Source organism: Xenopus laevis, chromosome 2L, assembly GCF_017654675.1.
Source record: "Xenopus laevis strain J_2021 chromosome 2L, Xenopus_laevis_v10.1, whole genome shotgun sequence".
Classification (NCBI taxonomy): Eukaryota; Metazoa; Chordata; class Amphibia; order Anura; family Pipidae; genus Xenopus; species Xenopus laevis.
The window spans coordinates 74,970,550-74,995,160 of record NC_054373.1 but is presented as its reverse complement, the minus strand read 5'-3'; the positions used below and the strand labels follow the sequence as shown (position 1 = coordinate 74,995,160).

At 38.5% G+C, this 24,611-nt stretch overlaps 1 protein-coding gene across 5 annotated transcripts in view; it reads left to right on the top strand.

Moving 5' to 3' along the window:
- Positions 1–24,611, top strand: part of magi3.L (membrane associated guanylate kinase, WW and PDZ domain containing 3 L homeolog) — a 149,495-nt gene that overhangs the window by 40,778 nt on the left and 84,106 nt on the right. For all 5 annotated transcript variants that reach the window (XM_041582067.1, XM_041582066.1, XM_041582065.1 and 2 more), the window contains one exon: positions 20,259–20,375. In XM_041582067.1, coding sequence (XP_041438001.1) covers positions 20,259–20,375 — 117 coding nt within the window. The remainder of the gene's footprint in view (positions 1–20,258; positions 20,376–24,611) is intronic.

Below are 24,611 nucleotides of genomic sequence, written 5' to 3'. Positions count from 1 at the left end.
ACTTTTGCAGGCTATCACCCTGAAAAAAAGGAAAAGACGCCAGCGTTTTTTGGGACAAAATTTCAAGTAAGTCCTATCTACTCCATTGCACTTCGCCTGGTCCGAGGTGGCAAAGTGAAACTTAGTGAATTTGCGTAGTAACGCTCTTTCGCCAGAGTTGAAAAATCGCCTAGCATTAGAGTGCGAAGTTGCGCCAGAGTCTATCTCCTTCTCTAGCGAAATTAGGCAATCGATGATTAGTAAATCGGCGAAGTGACAAAATGACGTCACGCTTGCGGATTTTCGCCAGCGTTAGCCACTTCGCCCTTAAGTAAATTTGCCCCATTGTGTCTGCTCACACTATTAGGGCCCTCAGCACTTTGTTGGCCCAACTCAACCAGGTTTCGGCAGAGTAGATCTGCAAAGCAGCAACATGGACTTCCTTGCATACCTTCAGAAAGTTTTATAAGTTCAACGTTTTTTCTTCTTCAGAAGCGGCATTCTGCCACAAAGTTCTTTAGCTCTAGGCTACGGTAGAGTCCATGCATCCTCAGATGCCCATGTTAGGGCCAAGTAAATGTTTTCCTTTTCTGAACTGTAGTACGCTTCCTCTTGTACTCTGTTCTTCCTACTACTAATCCCACCTGTTCTCATGTCTTTGGGACAAACCAATTGGTAACTGTGCTGCTTAGGGACGTACCGAGAAAAGGAGATTTGTTATATTCACCAGTAAATGATAGCACAGGGAGTCCCACCCCTGTTAATAAGTTCTCTTCAGTGTAAGCTGTGCTAATCAGAACTGTTGAGGGTGGGGTTAATGCGGGGGAGCCTGGGAGGAGGGTCTACATTTTTATTTGGTTGCCGTCCTGCCTCCTAAAGGGTAGAGTGCATTAACCCATCAGTACCTGTGCTGCCATGACGGGACTCTGAGAAAAGGATTTACCGGTGAGTATAACAAATCTCTTTTTATCTTTAAGACCGCTATTGTTCTTGATGTTATCGATACTCTGACTTACATCTCTCAAATATTTTGATGCTTTCCCATAGAAGTCAGTGTATCAGAGGGCTGATTTCAACAGAAATAGACTATATTATGTCAAAGTGAAACAGATCTGTGCAGTAAAAAGACACAAAATGACTGATTGTATATGTATATACCATCATTAATATGACACACTCAAGAGATTTCATTGTAGTAAATATGCACATGTATTTGGAAGGTCTAGCCTCTGTTGAGTCAGAATTGTGGCATACCCAACACCATGAAGATAAAAGAACATTCCAAGCACCTCCATGAAACGTGATTGAAAAGCACAGGGGATGGAAGAACATTTTCAAGTTACTGAATATCCTTTGGAGTACATGCTAAGTATAGGCTGTCTGCCATTAATAAATTGTAAAAGAGGTTAGGTGCTTCACCATTTGCAGCTTTATATATATAAAATATATAAAGGATAGTGGCAAAAACTAAGCCACTGTAGCTAAAGTTCACATGGACGTTAAGGTTTGTCAAGAAGGCGCATGGCCATCAGTCTAAATGCCATGTTTGACTAAAGCCAAGCACTTCACAACATCACCGCATGGGGGTTGCAGCAACACACTCCTAAGGAGGATAGGAAAGAGTATATTGAGCAGCTGTTATCTTGTGCTAGGGAGCTGCTATCTGGTTACCTTCCCATTGTGCTGTTGTTAGGCTGCTGGGGGGCGGGGCGGATATCACTCCAACAAAATTACTGAACTTTATCAGAGCACAAGTCACATGACTGGGGGCAGCTGGGAAACTGCAATATGTCTAGCCCCATGGCAGATTTCAAAATTAAATAATTAAATATTGAAAAAATCTGTTTGCTCTTTTAAGAAACGGATTTCAGTGCATACGTCTGCTGGAGCAGCACTATTAACTGATGCATTTTGAATTTTTTTTTATATAATATAAGTATAGTGCATGGTAGTGTATGGCACTTCATAATTCTTTATTATGATAGGGTTTCTCTTACATCCAAAATAAATAAATAAAGGTATTTTTAGTGCCCTCTATATGTCCCAAGAGCTGGCATTAAAATTATTTCCTGCATGATTTGTTCTAGAAAAAAAGAATCAAACAGAAAATTGAGAGAGCATGTCATCCAGTCATTTAGGAGGCTAATTTCAGAAACAGTAATGCATTTTGCAAAGTATTTATTATGGTGTCTCAGTTCTGTGATTTATACTAAAGTGTTCTCTTGAACAAAAGCCAAAAAGAATGCTTAATGCCAGCACTTTTATATTTCCAATTTGTGAAACCTGAGGAATGATTAGCTCTTTAAAGAAACAGTAACATCAAAAAATGAAACTGGTTTAAGTAATACAAATATGTTTTGCCCTGCACCTGCTGGGTTTGCTTCAGGTAGACTATTATTGTTTATATAAATAAGTTGCTTTGTAGCCATGGGGGTTACCATTCAAAGGAGATGATAAGCTCAGTAGAACATAATGTTGTTACCTGTTATCCACTATTGAACCTGTGCCATTTAACTTTTTTTCAGTGTCCGCCATTGCTACGCAGCAGTTTATATGAACTATAGTAGTGTATCTAAAGTAAACATATCAGATTTACCAGTGCAGGGCAACAGTACATGATATTTTAATTACTTTAAAAACTTGAATTTTTTGGTTTTGCCATTCCTGTAATTGAGAACTAAACCAACCCTAATGTGAATAGCCCCATCCCACTACCCTCCACAGTGCCCCCTCCCTACTTCCTTCCCAAAGTGCATTAGTGAAAAAAGCATCCCAATTGGGAATCTTAGGTATCCATGCAGAGTATCGAAGAGGAGCTCAAGGCCACCATCTTTAGGTTTCTATATAATAAAAGCCACTAAATTTTTCCAGGAGCAGTAACCTATAGCAACCAACTAGCAGGAAGAATTTACCATCCACCTATTTAAAGTAAACATCTTATTGGTTGCTATGGGTTACTGCTCCTGAGCAAACATTGCCTTTTATTACATATGGGGGAAGATGATCTATAATGAGACCCATATGAGCCCCAGTAGCGTTCTGACTATTATTTTAAATATCCAGTCACTCCAGCCTTCATACATTACATTTTTGACTAACTATATTGAAAACATTTTTGATTTTGCATAGCCTAGCAATTTACCAAGTTTTTATTTTTATACTAAACAATTGCTTTAACAAAAAGTAACACTAGGTCTGCCCTGGCCAGGAAAAAATGTCTCTTCACTGCCATCACAGACATGGTTGGATCATTGAATCAAAGTCTGGCTCTGCTTCAGCTGCAGATGCTCCTTCAACTGCAGATGCTCCTGTTTCAAAGATTGCAGTGACGAGGACCTGAGTGGAGGATAGTTATGTGTTTTGGTATCAAACTATTGTTTCTGGCAACAATTGCTTGCCAACACTAGTTGTACCCGCTGTGTCTATTTATGAGTGAGTGTGTGTGTGTGTGTCTTTTAGGTTAAAAGGCAACACTACCTAATGTCTCCCAGAAATAACAATAGTGGTTCAGCCTTGGTGAGTGATCACTTTATAAGAGCCTGAATGAAGCTGAATAACACTCTTATGTTTAATTGTTTCAAGTGTATTTATCTTTTTTGTGCTGTATGGAACAAAACACCATTTTTAGGAATGGTGCAGTGTTGACACCCTCCACAGCAAAATATTTGAGAAAATTGAGAACCACAGTTTTCTGTGTAGAAATAGGAATCTATTACCACCCAAATAAGTGTGTGTGTGTGTATGTGTGTGTGTGTGTATGTGTGTATATATATATATATTATGGGGCAAGCTGGCGGCTTGAACGCGTAACTTTTGGGGGGAATTAGTCAATGGTGAGCAGGCAGCATAGGACAAAGAAGCATAAAGACGGGGACACACAGCTTCTTCCAGGAAAACAGCAGTTTATTTTCCACTTTAAAAAAACACAGTGAATTATCCACAGACACAGGGGTGACCATTGTTACCAAACAAACAAACCATAAAAATAAAACCTTGCCCACTAGGCACTAACTTAACACTTTGAAGTAGTCCCTGACTAAACTGGCCCCTTGTGGACGACCAGCAAACAAAGTGATATTGTCACACCCCTGTACTCACAGGACTTTCTCCCGGGTAATATTCAGCCTCCTGGCTTCCTCACTCTCTTCACAATACTCTCTGTGAGAGTCACAGGCTCCCTCAGCTTCACGCAGTATCAGGCGGCACCCCCAGCTCCTCTGGGAGTTCCTCACACAGCCAGGTCTCCTACCTGCTGTGTCCTGCTGAGAGCCACACTCTCCCATTCTAATTAACTTTAAATAGCCTTTCCACAGGACAGCTTTCCTGTGGAAGGTGAACTCCAATCTCTGCACTGGATCTGCGGAATGGAGTCCCTGGCTACTAAAGTCTTTAAACAGAGCACTGATTCTCTGTTTAATAACTCCCTTCCTGGAGCCTCTCTCAGTACCTGGGGAGAAATTAAAGGCTAGAGTGACCTTTTCCACCTTTTCCTAGTCACTCTACCACTATATATATATATATATATATATATATATAAAAAACAAAAAAGTCCAGACGACTTGTCTTGTAACCGAAAGAAAATTCTTTATCAAGCAAGAATATGCAACGTTTCGAGGCTCCCGCTTCTTTATCAAGCAATAAAGTTTACAATGATGTCACATCCTTAAAAAGGTTACAGCTGTAAACACGCCCTCAAAGGGGTGGTATATATTTAAATGCAGTATATAACCAATCTAAAGGAAAGGATAAGTACACCCTTGACATCAAGGTATTCATGTAGAAACAAACGATTGGTTAATCAAAATGTATCATAGTACAAATGTAAACAACACAATATGAAGATACAACATATATACAGGATGTGCAATAGTAACTTTGTCCCAACCTCTACCCTATATGCATAAGTTACCAAGTTTATCACACTATATGAAAGCATACAAGTCATACTCTCTATTTAACCCTTTAGGGTACAATGTTTGTAATGTATGTATCCAAAATTTTTCTCTTTTCTGGAGTTGCAGGAGTCTGTTGCCCCCCCGACGTGGGGGGGCAATAGACTCCAACACAAGGAATCTGAGGGTTGCTACGGAATGTCGTGCTGAGTGAAAATTAGCTGGAACAGGTAATTTGAGTACCTCCTTCCGAATCGTGGACTTGTGCTGACTGATGTGATCACGTATAGGTTTGACTGTTTCCCCAATGTAGGCAAGGCCGCAGGGGCATTTAAGCATGTACACTACATACTCCGTGTCACACGTAAAATGAACTCGCAACTCAAACTTCCTCCCTGTCTGTGGATGAGTAAACACATTAGTACAAATCACACTGGAGCACTTGATTGCATCTCCCACATGGAAACATGCCATTCCTTAAGGGTGCTAAAACCCTCTGTGTTTGAACTTTCTGGGTACCTAGATCTGTCTTGACTAATCTATCTCTAATATTCTTCGTACGTTTGTAAGATAGTAATGGTGGCCCCTGAAATTCTGGAATAGTGGGATAGGCCTTGCGCAATAATGGCCAATGTTTATATATGATATGGTGGATTTTACGAGTACATGGGTGATACGTATGAACAAACGGTATACGAGTCATTTTAGACATATCACGTGTCTTTTCCTGTATAGTGGAGTCACGATCCAATTCTCTCACTCTGGCTACCTCTTGGTCAAGTATCTGTCTAGGATAACCTCTCTGTGTGAACTTCGTGGTCATCTCATCCAACTGTGTAACGAGCTGTTCCTCCTCTGTGACTATGTCTATCTGGGAAGAGAGGAAATGTTAGCCCTCGGATGTGCACTGTCAAAGCATAATAGATTGTTGCGGTCAGTAGATTTGACATATAGGTCTGTATACAGGCATCTTCCCTTGCGATACACGCTGGTGTCTAGGAATGTCACCCTTTCCTCACTATGAGTGAGCGTAAACCCAATAGTGGGAACACATGTATCTATATGTGATTTGTACTCCATAAGGGATCCAACGTCACCCCTCCACAGCACCAACAAATCGTCGATGTAGCGCCACCATTTTAATCAATGTCTCTTGTATAACTCATTGTTATATACGAAATTGTGCTCAAAGTAATTCATAAATATGTTGGCGTAGGTAGGGGCGACGTTGGACCCCATGGTTGTCCCCTGTACCTGGAGGAAGAATATGTCCTGGAACAAAAAATAATTTTTATGCAGAACCAAAGCCAATAGTTCCATGAAGAAATCAATCTTGTGTTGTGTTATAATGTGAACCCTCTAGGGTTAACCGCACTGCCACTTAGCCTAAGTCATGTGGTATTGAAGTATATAGGCTGTTTACATCAAATGCTGCCAATAGCACCGTCCCTTCTCCCAGATCAATGTCACGAATCAGGCGTAAAAAATGAGAGGTATCCTTGACATATGACTCGCCTGATACAACAAAAGGCGCTAAAACCTTATCTAAGAAAATTGATAACGGGGATAAGATTGAGTCCACACCAGCCACTATAGGTCGTCCTAGTGGGGATTGTAAATTCTTATCTATCTTGGGAAGGGTGTAGAAGACCGGTATACATGAAAATTCTTTCGTAAGGTAATCTTTTAAACCATCAGTCACTACACCCTGTCCCTGATACCGAGACAATACCTCGGATATTAACCCTGCAATTTCATCTGTGGGGTCTTTACTGAGTTGTACATAGGTGTTAGCATTGCTCAATTGACTCACTATTTCCTGTACATAATATACTTTACCTAGAATGACCAATGCTCCCCCCTTGTCTGCAGGTTTGTATATAACATCCTTGTCCCCCATTAATGCTTTAAGGGAGTCCCGTTCAGTTTTAGTTAAATTATTGTGATACCGCATATTCCTCAACCCCTTAGGATCTTGTATAAATCGATTAATGTCCCTAGACATAAGAGATATAAGTCTCCACTGGATGGGACGAAGTAGGGGGAAGATATTTACTCTTTTTATGTAAATCAAATTGCTGTGGAGTTAATGCTCCAGTGTAAGTCTGTGTCCCTCTAATGTCCTTGTCCATGAACTGAACCTTTAAGTGCAAAAGTCTGAAGAACCGTTGCAGGTCAATATCTAACGAAAAAGTATCAAGCTTAGTTGATGGACAAAAAGATAGACCCGCGTCTTTCGTGGTTTGGTCGCAGCTGTTGCGCCAGACTCTGGGGCGCCCTCTTCGTGTTCCCCGCTGCTTGAAGGAGCGCTGTCGTCACCTAAAAAAGAAGAAGAACCGGATAAATCCGTGGCTCGCTGTGAGGACGTCTCCCCCGAACTGCTACGTCCGACCTCTTCAATTTAAACATGAAATCCACATTCTTTTTTGCATTAAAGCATTTATAGCTGTTGTAAACTCATTTAAAAATCTCAACTGTAAATCAAATATTGCCTGCCCCTCCTCTATGCCTTAGGCATAGGGGCGGGGCAGGCAACTATTATTATTATTATTATTAACATGTATTTATATAGCGCCAACATATTGCGTAGCACTGTAAAGTAAATGTGATTATACAACTACATCACATGAATTACATACATAGAATATATGGAGTAACAAACATCACAATCAATACAGGTACAAGAAGGTGAGGAAGGCCCTATGCATAGGCATACAGTCTAAAGGGAAGGGAGTAATACACAAGGTGTGGGAGTGGGCAAGATCGAATTAAGTGGGTGAGAAATGTGGTATTGCGTTTGGTAGTTAAGCAGAGTGAGGGTAGGCTTCTCGAAAGAAGTGCGTTTTCAGAGATTTCTTCAAAGCAGAAAGGTTGGGAGAAAGTCGGACAGACCGTGGGAGAGCGTTCCAGAGGAGGGATGCAGCCCTTGCAAAGTCTTGAATGCGAGCATGTGAGGAGGTAATGAGAGAAGAGTTGAGTAGTAGGTCGGTAGATGAGCGTAGTAAGCGAGTGGGTGAGTATATAGAGATGAGTTCAGAGATGTAGGTGGGGCAGAGTTATGAAGTGCTTTGAAAGTCAGTGTCATTAATTTGAATTTGATTCTGAAAGGTAACGGAAGCCAGTGCAGGGATTGACAGAATGGCGAGGCAGAGGAGGAGCGGTTGCTGAGGTGTATGAGCCTCGCAGCAGTGTTCATACACCTCAGGGTATGGAGGGGTGTGTGTACTTTCACTTTCCATTCAGCACTTACTAGATGTCACTGATCTCCCCACATTCCCCCCTCTCTCTTTACCATTCAATTGTGTAACCAGTGCATGGAGATGGACATAAGGTCCCCCACTCTTGTGCAAGAGCAAGACTTTGAGATGATGCAAAGGTTGCCTTAATAACAGTGTCCACATAATGGCTCCTGCCTCTTTGCTATATTTATGAACTTCCGAACCAAGATTCCAATAATTTATACAGTGTAGTTAAAGTTTATTTTGCTTGAAAAACGTGATAAAATATATATAAAATAGTTTTTTCGGGTGACAGGTCCCCTTTAAGGCACAAAATGTTTCAATGTCCTTAATATATTTATAATGGGTTGAGTGCAGAGGACCTCTTGTATTTGTTTATTTGAATTTTGTGGTCACAACCTCATTGCACCCACCTTAATCTTTTTAAAAATTAGTGGTGAGCTCAACGCTCCCTTGTTTGTTATATATACACACACACACACACACACACACACACACACATACATACATACATACATACATACATATATATATATATATATATAATATATATATATATATATATATATAATTCAACAGAGAAGGTCCGCACTCTCAGGTCATAAAAATCAAAAATGGTTTATTTATGGTATATACCTGGTCCCGACTCACCCTGTGCGGGGGGCTACATTCAACTGCTGCTTCCCGGCGGTCGGGCTCTGTGATGCGGGCTGATCGGGGCAGAGCCGTCCTTGCACTGCGGGAAGTCCGCTCCTAGCTCCGTGAGACACGAACCAATGCCTGTTTTCTGTTCGATCTGCTAAATGGTAAAGAGCCTATGAGTTAAAGCCTGCCCTTGTAATTACTACAGCCTCGGCGCCCATAAGTGTAAGCCACAAACTTCGACTACCCAGTTGACTTTATCCATGTCTACCATATGGGCTTTTAATTATATGGATATTTTGACTGAATAATATGTCGCACAAACTTTGGAGATTTCTTCATTTTGGGATTTTTTATTCTTTATTTTTTTCCTTTTTAATTTTATTTTTTGTATCTTTTCAATATTTTAGATAAAGTTCTTTTCATCTTTTATGTATTTATTGCTTTTGAATATTTAACTAGATATACTTCTGGATGACAAGCATAATATATAAATTATTAGCACTCCAGTATATATGTTCACTTATAAGATTCATTGAGATAGATCAAGAATGGGAACAGTTGTTACATTAAGGGTTAACACTCCCAACACCAGGGGTTATATAATAAGTATTTGAGTCACTTTAGGGTTATATACACACTATCACCGGTGGGAAGATGGGTGTTCCTATAAGTACCTACACAGTACAATAATGACATATTACTAATGGGTTAATTTGTAGTATACTGACTAGGGGAGGGTCTGTGCACCATTAGTTAAGATATAGCACTGACATCTGAGTTGTTTGAGGGATCATGACCATCGACATGTTCTAGGCTTTATGTTTCATGCTTTATGTTTTTCTATGTATCCTTTATATATTGCATTTGGGGCATTTTGATATTCAGACCTTTCATCTACACTCGAATATTTTACTATGTAACCTTAACAATACAGCCAGGTTGACTGTGCGTTGCAAAACAAAAAGCTACAAATAATACTGTTACATAGTATGTTTTTATGTCCTTATTCAGTTGAATTGGGGTTTTAACATCAAAGTGTTTTGAATTTTAATGTGTTATATATGTGAATCTTAACAACTATAGTACTTGACGTATAGTGATGATGATGCTGTCAGTCAATTAGCCTTTCCCGCCATCTAGGGTACTTAAGGCCTTCATTGTATACCTGTCTGTACTTTGAGAAAGGCCTCGGAGAGGCCGAAACGTTAGTCTTTTTTAAAATAAACCATTTTTGATTTTTAAGACCTGAGAGTGCGGACCTTCTCTGTTGAATTGTAATTCTAAATATTTGGACACTGCACCCAGGCACGTTTATACCATGTTACGTGAGTGCTGACTTCCCCATGGATTGATACTATATATATATATATATCTATCCTATTTAGATACATTATATATAAAAATTATGTAATAAATGTAGGTGGTTCTTCACAGTGAGGACAGTGAGGTTGTGGAATGCACTGCCGGGTGACGTTGTGATGGCTTATTCTGTTAATGCTTTTAAGAGTGGCTTGGATGATTTATTGGACAGACATAATATCAAAGGCTATTGTGATACTAAACTCTATAGTTTTTATAGATATGGGTATATATAATTTATGTGAGGGTATGGAGGGGTGTGTGTATGGATGTTGAATTTTTATTTGGAGGGGTTAAACTTGGTGGAATTTGTCTTTTTTCAACCCGATTTAACTATGTAACTAACTATGTATGTATATATATATTGGATAGGAAAAATGGTGCCTGGTACAGAGCACTGCATTGACTAGTGCATTGCAGCCCTGTTTTTACGATCTGCCATAGAGGCAACATATGTGTCCCTCTGAGTCTGTACACAGTGTTATACTGAAGAAGATGGAGTTTGTACAGGCTTATTTTGAGTTTCATGGTATAGAACAGACTTGCTTTTGTTCTCAAGCACATCAAGTAAGAAAAAGTCCTTGTAAAATGCTCTGTATAGTTCTAAAACAAACTATTGAAGCCAATCAGAAATGAATACACCTGGTGCCAAAGTTTCTTCATTTCCGATTTGCTCCCAATTCAGAGATGAGACTGGACGTCACATTTGAGGCTGACTGATACAGCCAGGAGCATCTGAGGTTATAGATAGGGATAGATTTAAAAAAAAGAATGATCCATATCACCAAGTAGGTATTCTAACAGAATCTTCAAACTTTGGGTTTGAAAACTCCTTTTCTTTGCAGTATTTGTTAATATTCTTAGCCTTTGATCTCAGATTTTTTTGTAGCATCTACATAAATGCCTCTTTGTTTTTGTTAAAGCAACAAAAGAGTGTAAAATCCAAGTAATTGTATTAATTTGGAATTTTGACAGAAAACATAATCATCTTTATCTCTGCTTTCTAGAGTGAGTAGCATATTTTGGGTCGGATTTAATAATGGTCGAAATCAAAACTCTAATTTTTTTTTCAATTTTTTTTTCAATTTTTATTTATGGTCAAAACTGTCAAATTCGACTAGGGAATTACTCGATTCGAGCCTGTTTCAAATTTTTTAATTAGATTAGAGATTTATCTTACTTTGGCCCTTTAAGAATCCAAATTAGACTATTCGCCACCTAAAACCAGCAGAATTCCTGTATAAGGGAGAGGTCTAGTGACCTGTAGCCTTCCTGACATTCCTGACATTCAAGAAAAAAACTTGATTTGAATTTTCGGGTAGGTAAAATTAGTCCGAGTTTGACATATTCGATAATTTTAATAAATTACCCCCCAATCGAATTTCTAGTAAAATCAAATTCATGTGAGTTAAAAAAACTTGCATGAATTTGAAATTCGAATCTTGATAAATGTGCCTCCTAATGTATCGCTTACTGGTGAAGGAAGCAAAGTGTCACTTTTTTGAAACTTACTTTAAAGCAAAAGTAATACATTACTCGTTTGATTTGATAATGCAAAGGCAGAGTTGTTATGAAATTGCATTTTTACTTTGCCGTTTGCGTGTAGAATACTTTTAGATATTGACATTCCCAAACCAAAGGCAGGATGTTTTTCTCTACTGGCACTCCCAGATCTGAGTCAATTTTATTTTTTAGTTTCCATTCCTTAGTCATCGTCTTAATGTATGCTAAACAAATGGACACATTTCTAAGCTCTATGCCAGTACAGGACAGGGGAGGCTGCTAGTAAATAGTGATAAAATGTAATGCTATGTTATATTTGTTGTTGCAAAACCCATATTTAATAAAAGTGTTTGACTGCAGTAAGTGTGGGCACTCTATTGCTGATACTGCATTACAAATTGGGGTTTTCTTTCTACTCCAACGCACTAAGCCGCAAACCTTTCCTAAATTTGGTGATTTTGGTGACATTTCCAAAAATCACCTCAAAACTTCCATCCTGCAGCATCTTATTTCCCACATACCATTAGGTATCAAGACAGATGACCCTAAATATGAACGCCTGGGGTCCTCTGAACAGTTTTATGTCCAATATGTATAGGTTTACCTAAGCATGTGGCATATAGGGGCCCCAAAAGGAAGACCCCCATTTGGTCTGTCATTTCAGGTACTGCAAAAGCAACACATTAACATCATTTTGACGTGGGCAAAGGTAGAAAAAAGTATGTTCACCCCCGAAAACCATATATTTTCGGAAAGTACACATTCCCCTGAATTAAAATTGGGTATGCATTTCTTTCTACTCCAAAGCACCAAGCCGCAAACCTTTCCTAAATTTGGCAATTTTGGGCACATTTCCAAAAATCATCTCAAAACATCCACCCTGCAGCATCCTATTTCCCACATATCACTAGGTATCAAGACTAAAGACTATATTATATTTGTTGTTCCAAAACCCATATTTAATTAAAGTGTTTGACTGCACTAAGTGCGGACACTCTATGGGGTGCATTGCAGCACTTGCTGATACTGCATTATGTTAACAGCCATTATGTTGATTTAAAGGGGAACTATCGCAAAAATGAAAATTTAATATAAGCTTCATCATACTGAAATAACTTTGCAACACATTTGTAAATACAATCAATTAAATATTCTGCATCATTTCTGAAATTATTACATTTATTTTTACTATCCCTCTCTCAGCATCTGTTTCTCTTCATTCTGTCTTCCTGCAGCAGTTCAGTGTTAGATAGTTATTGACATTTAGATCCAATATATCTTATAGGGGGTGGGGCTTCCTTTCCTACCAGATGTAATAGAGCTCATTCAAATAACTGATTCCAGTACAAACAAAATCTAACAAAATAACTTCCTTTTGTGCAAATTCAGCATGTTTAGAGACAATATATCTGGTGATTTTAAAAGTGAGCTCTTATACATCTAGGCAAAAGGAGCCCTCTAAGTTTTATTGGATCTAATATAAATATATATATATATATATTTTCTTTTTTTATAAAAATAATTTGTTCATATCTATGATATATGCAGTTTGTCTTGGATAAGCAACCAATAAATAGCAAGTCCTTTGAAGCTGGTACTATACATCATTATTTGATAAAAAAAACAAGCACCCTGTTCAAGCCTTACTCAGCATTACTGCTACAGCGAAGTGTTTAATTGTAAGCTAGGTTTGTGGCACTGTATTGATTGCAAATGTCATAACCGCTCTGAAAAGGCATAAAAGCTATACTCATAGATATGATTGTGCTGTGTAAATATTTATTATTAATTAGATTTTAAAATATTATGATTTTAAAACTACAGTATTGATTTATTTAAGTTGCTTTATCCTAAATTATTGGTATAATGAAAGCAAATGTAGAAAACATGAATAAGAAAACCTTATCGTTCTATAGTGTTCTCTGTGTCTGACTCTTGAAACATTGTCTGACTCTTGACACATTGTATCAGAATTCAGTTCTCCTTCACGTCTGTTAAGTAGCTGGCTTCTGCTACATTTTTTTAAAAAACAATTTCGAGAATATAAACTGCCAGACTGATACTGCTTTCTACAGCAATTTATAAAAACATAATTTTATGGACCAGCTTAATGTTCTCAAGTGACCTTGTTTTTGCAGTCTTTGTCCTTGTAAAATAACTTTTGCCCATGCTGACTTTTTTTTAGCAGACTCAAAGATTCTTTTGTGTGCTGCATAATGCTTCCAACCATGTACAATATCTGTGTGGGAAATGGGACACAACAAACCATTGCTCAAAAAGAACTGTATGAAAATTGTATGTGTAGTTTGGAAAAAAACCATGACCCAGATGCAATGTGATTAAAGGTTTTGAGGTCCGATGAGACCAAGATAAAGCGTTTAAAAGGGTGGTTTACTTCAAGATAACTTTTAGTATGTAAAATAATGCCCATTTCTTAGCAACTTTTCCATTAGTTTTATCTTTTACTCTTTCCAGCTTTCAAATGTGGGTCACAAACCCATAAACTGTTGCTCTGTAAAACTACCGTTTTATTGTTATTTTTTGCTACTAACCTTTCTATTGAGTTCCTCTCTTATTCATATTCCAGTTTCATGTTCAAACCACTAACCAGTTGCTAAGGTAATTTGGACCCTAGCAACCAAATAGCTGCTGAAATTCCAAGCTAAAGAGCAGCTTAACAAAATGGCTAAATAATTCAAAAACCACAAATAATAAAACAAAATTGTGTCAGAATATCCCTCCGTCATACTAAAAGTTAATTTAAAGGTGAACAACCCCTTTCAGTTAAAGTTCAAACTGTGTAAATGGTTAGTTAAAAAATGAGGAGATAAAGACACTATTGTAGCTACTTGGCCTCACTCCAAATTAAAAGATCTTGCACATCAAATGTAACATGTATCAAGTAAATTAATAAAAGCCAGTATTAACTATATTAACAACTTCCACTGATCCTACAGAACTAAAGAATTATAGTGCTTTTTGGCCCAAGCCAAGTACAAGAGTCTAACTTTAACTCCACAGAGCAGTCCATACCACTGTCAGGATCCATTAAAGCCATGTACCCTGGGCTGGCAGGACACTGGTATAAAACCCAGTGGGCCCTGGACTTCATGGGGCACCACAACCAAGTTCTACTCCCCATGGCGATACGAACGCTCCCTCGCTGCTCTCTCTCGCCACTAGTTGAAGTAAACCTTAATCGATGCGGCGCAGCATAGAGGATGGAATTTGGGAGATGGGGCCCTTGATGTTGCAAGGGGAGCCTTGTGGTTCCAGTCCTATTGGGCCCTGGACACCCAGTGTGACACCACCCATGATAGGGCTCAATCGTTCATACATGTACATGAGCTTCTATATATTAATTTGCAGGTATGTAAACATAAAGTATATGCTCTATCTCTTTCTCTCACTGGAATAATTTTCTACTTTGTTGGGCAGATGAGATATTGTCACTTGCTAAAATGAATGAGCGGCCTGGATTGGCAGTTAACAGTATAGATTAGGTCTATCATTCAGTTCACATGTCCAAATGTGATTGTGCAGTGTTCAGAAGGGAAGCTGATTTTGTTACAAATGCTCACTGAGCCAATTCCACTATTGGAGTATTGTCTGAATAACAGAGAAGCAATACTGAAGGGCTCTGCTTTTAGATAACACATTTGTGCAGTTGTGAATATGACGGTGTACTCTATCTTTACCAACTACAAAAATTAATGTGGAAAATCACAGCCTTTTTTAAAGATGGAGCTGTTCTGATGGAAATACATATCAATTTTCTGGACTCAGTGAACCCTGTTTAATATGCTTTCTGGGCAGATGACAAGGGCAAAATACAGTGGCGTAAAAAACGCCCCTGCAGATCCATCGCTGCCTCCAGGATCTGAGGGGACCTAAAATAACTCTGCCTCTGCTGGTTGACCCAAGGCACCACTGTGCTAGTTCCGTGTGTGACGTCACTCGGAAGTAGGGTTGCCAACTGTTCTGTAAAAAAATACCGGCCTTCCTATATTCTTGCCGTTTTTTCTAATAAAAGCATTGTCATAAAGCATCATTTTTATGGGCCAGGCCGATAAAATACTGGCCAGGTGGCAACCCTGCCGGGAAGTGACGCTGCATGGTGATGCACCTGTCTTGTCTCTGTTGCCAAGGAGAGGAAGGGAAGGAGGGCCCGAGGGAGGCTGCACTGGATCCAGAAAGCAACCAGTGAGGTCTGAGAGAGGTGAGTGAGAAGAAGGGAATGGGACTGGCTGGGAGTGGAGTGAGAGGAAAGAAGGAAGGGGAGGGGAAAAGTCCGGAGCAGTGAGGTCTGAGAGGTGATTGGAAGGGACTGACTGGGAGTGACTTGAGAGGAAAGAAGGAAGGGGAGGGTCTGGAGCAGTGAGGTCTGAGAAGTGATTGGACAGAACTGGAAGTGACTGAGAGGAAAGAAAGAAGGGAGGAAAGGGGAGGTCCGGATCGGTAGGGGACTGGGGAAAAGTGATTCGGGCTCTTCCTGGCTGGGGCAGTTAGAGGCAGCAGCAGTGAGAGACAGTCACAGTGCATGCTGTTGCTACTGCGCTGACTCAGCTCTCTAGGAGTCAGGTCCAGGAGACCTGGCCCTGCAGCAGGGCTTGGGGAGGCAATTTTTCTAGAGTACTAGTTGAATATATATATATATATATATATATATATATATATATATATTAATATATATATATATATATAAAATACACAAAAGCCATGAATATCTTGTAAATTATATATTTATAAACGGTGAGTTCTGATGTCATCAGTTATAAACGGGGAGTTCTGATGTCATTTCTGTCACATGACTAACTAAAATGTGTGTATTATAATAAATAAAGTACCCCCAGTTGCAAAATATGAGGATATTAGAAGTTACCTCGGAGTTCCATGACCTGTATAAAAACACTCGGCCTTCGGACTCGTGTTTTTATATGAAACTCCTCGGTAACTTATAATATCCTTATATTTTACAAGAGGGGGTACTTTATTCACTATATATATATATATATATATATATATATATATATATATATATATATATATATATATATATATATATATATATATATATATATATATATATTTGGTTTGACTGAGTTCATGGCAATTTTGGAGCTGGGGCAGCTGCAGGGGTACTGTGGTTATCACTTCAAAAAGATGCAAATTTAATATGACTGATATAATAGAGGGGGCACCAAAAGTTCCTTGCTGGGGGGCACCGAAATTTCCCTGATAATACCTTTCTTTAAAGGGGAACTCCGGCTTCCAAAGAACCCCCTAATATACCCATCACAGTTATCCATTTCTTCAAAAAGTATGAATAAATGCCATTTTCTATGCTGAAATCCAGATGTTTAACAGTTCTTCTCTTTCTGCATCATTTAAATCCTGGCAGGGAAGGAGGGACTAAACACTGATATTACAAATTGTAACAAGAACTTCACTGCTTACAGACTGCATGCAGGAACTACATAACCCACAATGGATTGCACTGTGATGTTCCATTCCTTACTGAAATCACATGTGCAGGGAATTGTGGGGGTTTGGAGGATGCAGTCTAAGGACAACTGGCTGCTGATACAAAGTAACAATACCCAGTCAGCTCAGTAAAGTAGTGAGACAGATCAGTAGGAGAGAAGGAGGCTAGGATTAGGGAACTGTTCCAAACCATAAAAAATCATGAAAAGTCTGCATAGGTTTTAATTATTGCAAATTTGCTTAAAAATTATGTTTACTTTTTAAAAAGCCTAAATTATGTTTGTGTGGTGTTCCACTTTAAATATAGGATCAGCACTTGAAATGATAAATTGTTGATCAATCAATTTTAGAGGAAATTTTATGGTGTTAATATTTTCCATGGAGCTGTCAAGTTTGTCCGATCAATAAGTGAGATTTGGAACAGCAAAATGATATCTTATAACCTTGCAAAAATATGTAGCTCTTCAGTAAGCAAGCTTGTTGAACATTCACACAGGAAGGGAGATCTTGTTTGAATTTGACTACAGAAGTACTGCTTTATTTGCCTTGTAATGGCAATCCAAATATAAAATGAATGTTGCTTCGGATGCTGATGTTTTCTTTTGATGAATGCTATCTAAAAACGAAACTTTGCTTTCCTCAATAAAATCCTTTTACTTTCTTTATTTTGCATATATTTGTCGGTTTAAAAAAATGTTTATTGTGTGGTTTATTAATTTTTTATCATTATGCAGTCTTACAAAACATTTAAGGGAAGTAATGTATTGACGTAGAAGATACTGTAAAAAGTGATCAAGGCAGCATCAAATGTTACTATAGAGCACTGGTAATTTCAGTGGGAAATGTCTATGGCCCATTGCCACTGGCACCATGCCAGTTCATGGGGTGTGCTTTATTGGCTAGAGATTGTTGGATTTGCGATCTAAATACTATCTTTTACAATGTACCCACTTTGGCCAAACTCTGAACTCAGAAACTGGGGAACGTTCCATTTGCATCATAGTGGGCTCTCGAGGACAGAATGGCAGGCCACATCTGAGCACATTTAAAAAACCTTCATTTAGATGTCTTGAAACCTATAATGAATTTCACTCCATGGGTTACTGAGAGTATAAGAATTCTTCTGTGGCAGTTCAGACATAGGATGTACAGGTTTGAGATTCATTATCTGGAAACCTGTTGTCCGAATTATGGGAAGGCCATCTCCCATATACTTTTTTTCTTTTTTTTATATCAAATTTTGAAAAATTATTTCCTTTTTTCTACAACAATTAAACAGTATAATGTTGATCCCAACGAAGATATAATTAATCACTATTGGAGGCAAACCAATCTTATTGGGTTTATTTCATTTCTATAATGTTGTTTAGCAGACTTGAGGTATGGAGATCCAAATTCCACGCATTGTGGATAACAGGTCCCATACCTATAAAGGACATGTGGAATGCTGTGGATTTGATGCATTCTTTGATTTGATGCTCTTTTTTTTTTTTTTTTTTTTTTTTGGAGCAAAGAGTTAACTTCTAGCAGCAGTATTTTTGTTTTTGCTTGTTTTGTAGCACTTCCATGATAATTATCGTTTTTTCTGCAGCCCCAATTTTTAACATTTTATAGATATAGATATAGATACAGATATTTATATATATTGAATAAAGTACCCCCTCTTGTAAAATATAAGGATATTATAAGTTACCGAGGAGTTTCATGACCATATAAAAACACAAGGCCGAAGGTCGAGTGTTTTTATACAGGTCATGGAACTCCGAAGTAACTTCTAATATCCTCATATTTTGCAACTGGGGTACTTTATTATATATTATATATTATATTTATTATATATTATATTTATTATATCAAGTTTCAGTGAGTCATGTTACATAGTTACATAGTTAAATTGGGTTGAAAAAGACAAAGTCCATCAAGTTCAACCCCTCCAAATGAAAACCCAGCATCCATACACACACCCCTCCCTACTTTTAATTAAATTCTATATACCCATACCTATACTAGCTATAGAGTTTAGTATCACAATAGCCTTTGATATTATGTCTGTCCAAAAAATCATCCAAGCCATTCTTAAAGGCATTAACTGAATCAGCCATCACAACATCACCCGGCAGTGCATTCCACAACCTCACTGTCCTGACTGTGAAGAACCCGCTACGTTGCTTCAAATGAAAGTTCTTTTCTTCTAGTCTAAAGGGGTGGCCTCTGGTACGGTGATCCACTTTATGGGTAAAAAGGTCCCCTGCCATTTGTCTATAATGTCCTCTAATGTACTTGTAAAGTGTAATCATGTCCCCTCGCAAGCGCCTTTTTTCCAGAGAAAACAACCCCAACCTTGACAGTCTACCCTCATAATTTAAGTCTTCCGTCCCTCTAACCAATTTAGTTGCACGTCTCTGCACTCTCTCCAGCTCATTTATATCCCTCTTAAGGACTGGAGTCCAAAACTGAACTGCATACTCCAGATGAGGCCTTACCAGGGACCTATAAAGAGGCATAATTATGTTTTCATCCCTTGAGTTAATGCCATTTTTTATGCAAGACAGAACTTTATTTGCTTTGGTAGTCACAGAATGACACTGCCCAGAATTAGACAACGTGTTATCTACAAAGACCCCTAGATCCTTTTCATTTAAGGAAACTCCCAACACATTGCCATTTAGTGTATAACTTGCATTTATATTATTTTTGCCAAAGTGCATAACCTTGCATTTATCAACATTGAACCTCATTTTCCAGTTTGCTGCCCAGTTTTCCAGTTTAGACAGATCACTTTGCAAAGTGGCAGCATCCTGCATGGAACCTATAGTTCTGCACAATTTAGTATCACCTGAAAAAATAGAAACGGTACTTTCAATGCCCACCTCCAGGTCATTAATAAACAAGTTGAAAAGCAAGGGACCTAGTACAGAGCCCTGCGGTACTCCACTAACAACACTGGTCCAATTAGAAAATGTTCCATTTACAGAAATGACGTCAGAACTCACCGTTTATAACTGATGACATCAGAACTCACCATTTATAAGGATTTAATACAAGATATTAATGGCTTTTGTGTATTATATATATATATATATATATATATATATATATATATATATATATATATATATAGAGAAGATGTAATCATTATGTTTTTTTGTGGTTGCAGGTAAAGTCATCAATAAAGATTTACGACATTACCTAAGTTTGCAGTTTCAGAAAGGATCCGTTGACCACAAGCTGCAACAAGTGATTAGGGACAACCTATATTTGAGAACTATACCCTGTAAGTATTCAGAGATTTATATTTTATCAATAATTATTACAGGTTATGTGGGATTATCTGTATCATACTGGGGAGTAAACATAAATAGATAGTAAATACAATTCTTATGTTTTAAGATCATATACAAGGTCAAGGCCACTACAATCTTTTAGCAGTAAAGATATGTGCCTGAGCAGTGCTTTTTCACTTCGACAGATAGCCTAACTCACTTATGTATAATTTTATGTATGATGCGATACTAGGATATGTAGCGCAGTGCAATTTTACAATGTAGTACTTAAGCCTAAATACACAGCACATACACAAATCCCTGTCTTGTAGAGCTAGGGTTGCCACCTGTTCTGACAGCTGGTTTTTGGAAGGGCTAATTTGAAAATCCAGACATAAAACATATACGTGAATGCCATGGCAATCAGCCAATAGCTGATCGCCACATCACCTGCCCTGTCTCCTGCATCATCCGTTCCGCCCCTGACATCACTGCCCGTCCCCGAGGTCACCACCCCATTTTCTTGAAACAAAAAAGGCGACAACCCTACGTGGAGCTCACAATCTCATAAGATCAGACTATGGGAAATTGCTATGGTCAACTTTGAAGGTATTGATTACTGCTGTTATAGGGCTGCTAAACCTCTTGACTGATGCAGTAATTTCAGTATATAAAATACAGAATTTCTTAACTAACTTTTATCATGTAATTATAATGTATATAATTTTAGAATTTTTGAATTAGTCAATATCCCTGGTATATGTTCTTTAGAAAGCAGCAGGTTAATAATGAAAAAAAAAGACTCAAGTTACTAAGAATCAGCCAATTTAAAACATAATAAATGTTAAAGGAGAAGGAAAGTTAGTGATGCATATTTTTACCAGTAGATTAGCCACAACACTATATTTATTCTGCAAAATGCTCTACCATACCTAAGTAAACAGCCATAGAAGTTAAGTAGTTACATAGTTACATAGTTAAATTGGGTTGAAAAAAGACAAAGTCCATCAAGTTCAACCCCTCCAAATGAAAACCCAGTATCCATAAACACACCCCTCTCTACTTTTAATTTAATTCTATATACCCATACCTATACTAACTATAGAGCTTAGTATCACAATAGCCTTTGATATTATGTCTGTCCAAAAAATCATCCAAGCCACTCTTATAGTCATTAACTGAATCAGCCATCACAACATCACCCGGCAGTGCATTCCACAACCTCACTGTCCTGACTGTGAAGTATCCCCTACGTTGCTTCAAATGAAAGTTCTTTTCTTCTAGTCTAAAGGAGTGGCCTCTGGTACGGTGATCCACTTTATGGGTAAAAAGGTCCGCTGCTATTTGTCTATAATGTCCTCTAATGTACTTGTAAAGTGTAATCATGTCCCCTCACAAGCGCCTTTTTTCCAGAGAAAACAACCCCAACCTTGACAGTCTACCCTCATAATTTAAGTCTTCCATCCCTCTAACCAATTTAGTAGCACGTCTCTGCACTCTCTCCAGATCATTTATATCCCTCTTAAGGACTGGAGTCCAAAACTGCACTGCATACTCCAGATGAGGCCTTACCAGGGACCTATAAAGAGGCATAATTATGTTTTTATCCCTTGAGTTAATGCCCTTTTTTATGCAAGACAGAACTTTATTTGCTTTAGTAGCCACAGAATGACACTGGCCAGAATTAGACAACTTGTTATCTACAAAAACCCCTAGATCCTTCTCATTTAATGAAACTCCCAACACACTGCCATTTAGTGTATAACTTGCATTTATATTATTTTTGCCAAAGTGTTGCATTTATCAACATTGAACCTCATTTTCCATCCCAGAATCGAGGTCTCTACTTACCTTCTCATAAAAAGAAATTAAGTTAGTCTGGCAAGATCTATTACGCATAAAACCATGCTGGCACAAAACTCATAGTATTATGATTTGCTATGAAGTCCAGTATCTTATCCTTTATTAACCCTTCTAAAAGCTTTCCTACCACTGACGTCAGACTAACTGGCCTATAGTTTTGAGGCTGAGAAAGTTATCCTTTTTTGAATAGACTCAACACATAAGCAATTTGCCAGTCTCTCGGCACTATGCCAGATCTCAATGAATCCTGAAAAATTAAGTAAAGAACTTTGGCAATCACATAGCTAAGCTCGCTAAGTACCCTGGGATGAATACCATCTGGCCTCGGACGTTTGTTAATCTTAACATGTTCTAGTCTCTTTTGAATTTCATCATGTGTGAACCATGCATCATTAGTTGTATGACTAGAATTGGGACTATTAAGAAGGAAACCTTCATTTACTGGTTCCTCATTTGTGTAGACAGATGAAAAATATGAGTTCAGAATCTGCACTTTTATTTTGTTTTTATCAACCAGCTGACCCCCCTCTGATAGTAAGGGTCCCACCCCTTCCTGCTTTATTTTTTACTATTAACATATTTAAAAAATTATTTTGGATTTTTTTTACTGCTTGCTGCAATAACCTTTTCTATATCAATTTTAGCTTGCCTTATAGCTTCTTTGCATGATTTATTGGCCTCCTTGTACCTTATAAATGATTCGGCTGTCCCAGCTAACTTGAAAGCCTTAAAAGCACGTCTTTTACCCACTTCAACACCAACGCTTCTACTGAACCAAAAAGGTTTTGCTTTGCAACGACGTTCCTTGCTTACAAGTGGAATATACTGACAAGTATATTTATTAAGCAGCATTTTAAAGACTTCCCGTTTTTTTGTTCTGTGTTTAACCCTGTGAAACACATTTCCCACTTAATATGTTGCAGAGATGCCCTTATACTGTCAAAGTTTGCACGTCTGAAATTTTGTGTTTTAGTTACTCCCTTATAGAATTGCTTCTGCAACAGAATCTCAAAGGAGACCATATTATGATCACTATTCCCCAAATGCTCACCCACACAAATGTTAGAGATGAGTATTATTAGGTCCAAGGTCCAAAAGAGAGTTATTCCTAGTAGGTTCTTGAACGAGCTGGAATAAAAAGTTGTCATTCAGCATATTTACAAACCTACTAGCTTTTTCTGTCTTAGCAACTCCATTACCCCAGTCAATGTCTGGATAATTGAAGTCACCCATAGCAACAACTTGACCCAGCTGTGAAGCCGCTTGTATCTGCAAGAGTAGCTAGGTTTCATACTCGACACTTATACGAGGTGGTTTATAGCATACACCAATGATAATTCTTTTTGTAACCTTTTGCCCAGTCAAAATCTCTACCCAGAGGGATTCTACACCCTCACCGGTGCCAGCTATGGTTATTTCTTTAGCGCATGGCTTTAATTCAGGCTTTACATACAAACACATTCCTCCACCCTTTTTAATCCCTCTGTCCCTCCTAAAAAGGGTATAACCATTTAAATTCACAATCCAGTCACATGTTTCATCATACCAGGTCTCAGTGATACCAATTATATCATAATTTTTAGAGCATGCAATTAATTATAGGTCTCCCATTTTACCTGACAAACTCTGTGCATTTGCCAGCATACAGCGTAGGTTACTACAGTACTACTTTTGAAATTTGTGTTACTTAGTGGAGAATTATATGTTAAGTTAGTATTATTCTGTTTTCCTTGTAACAGAGGGACCTCCTTAGCTGGTAAACTGTATGCCCCCCCTCACTCCTCCCCCATGACCCCTTACTAACCCCACTGCCCGGTCTACCCTAGCTTCCCCATAATTCTTTATCTCACCCATCCCCCCTTGCCTAGATTAAACACTCCGCCAACCACTAAGCCATTCTTTCCCCTAGCACAGTGGACCCCCTTCCATTGAGGTGCAAACCGTCAAGACTGTATAGTTTGTACCCCAAGGAAAAATGAGCCCAGTGCTCTAGGAACCCAAACCCTTCCTTCCTACACCAAGACTTGAGTCATGCATTTAGCTCCCTAAACTCCCGCTGTTTTCCTAAACTTGCACGTGGCATGGGCAAAATTTCAGAAAAGATGAAATTGGAAGACCTTTCCTTGATCTTAGAGCCTAGATCCCTGAAATCCCTCTTTAAAGGAGAAGGAAACCTAGTCGGCGCAAAAACCCTCCCGTGTGTTGCCCACCCTCCCTCCTCCCCCCTGGCCTACCTGTCCCGCTGGGCAAATGCCCCTAACTTGTTACTTACCCTTCTGCGCAGGTCCAGTCTACGGAGTTCACCGACGCCATCTTCTTCCACGTGATCTTCTTCCTGCTTTGACCGGCGCATGCGCAGTAGGAGCATTTCGCCGGTACGATCT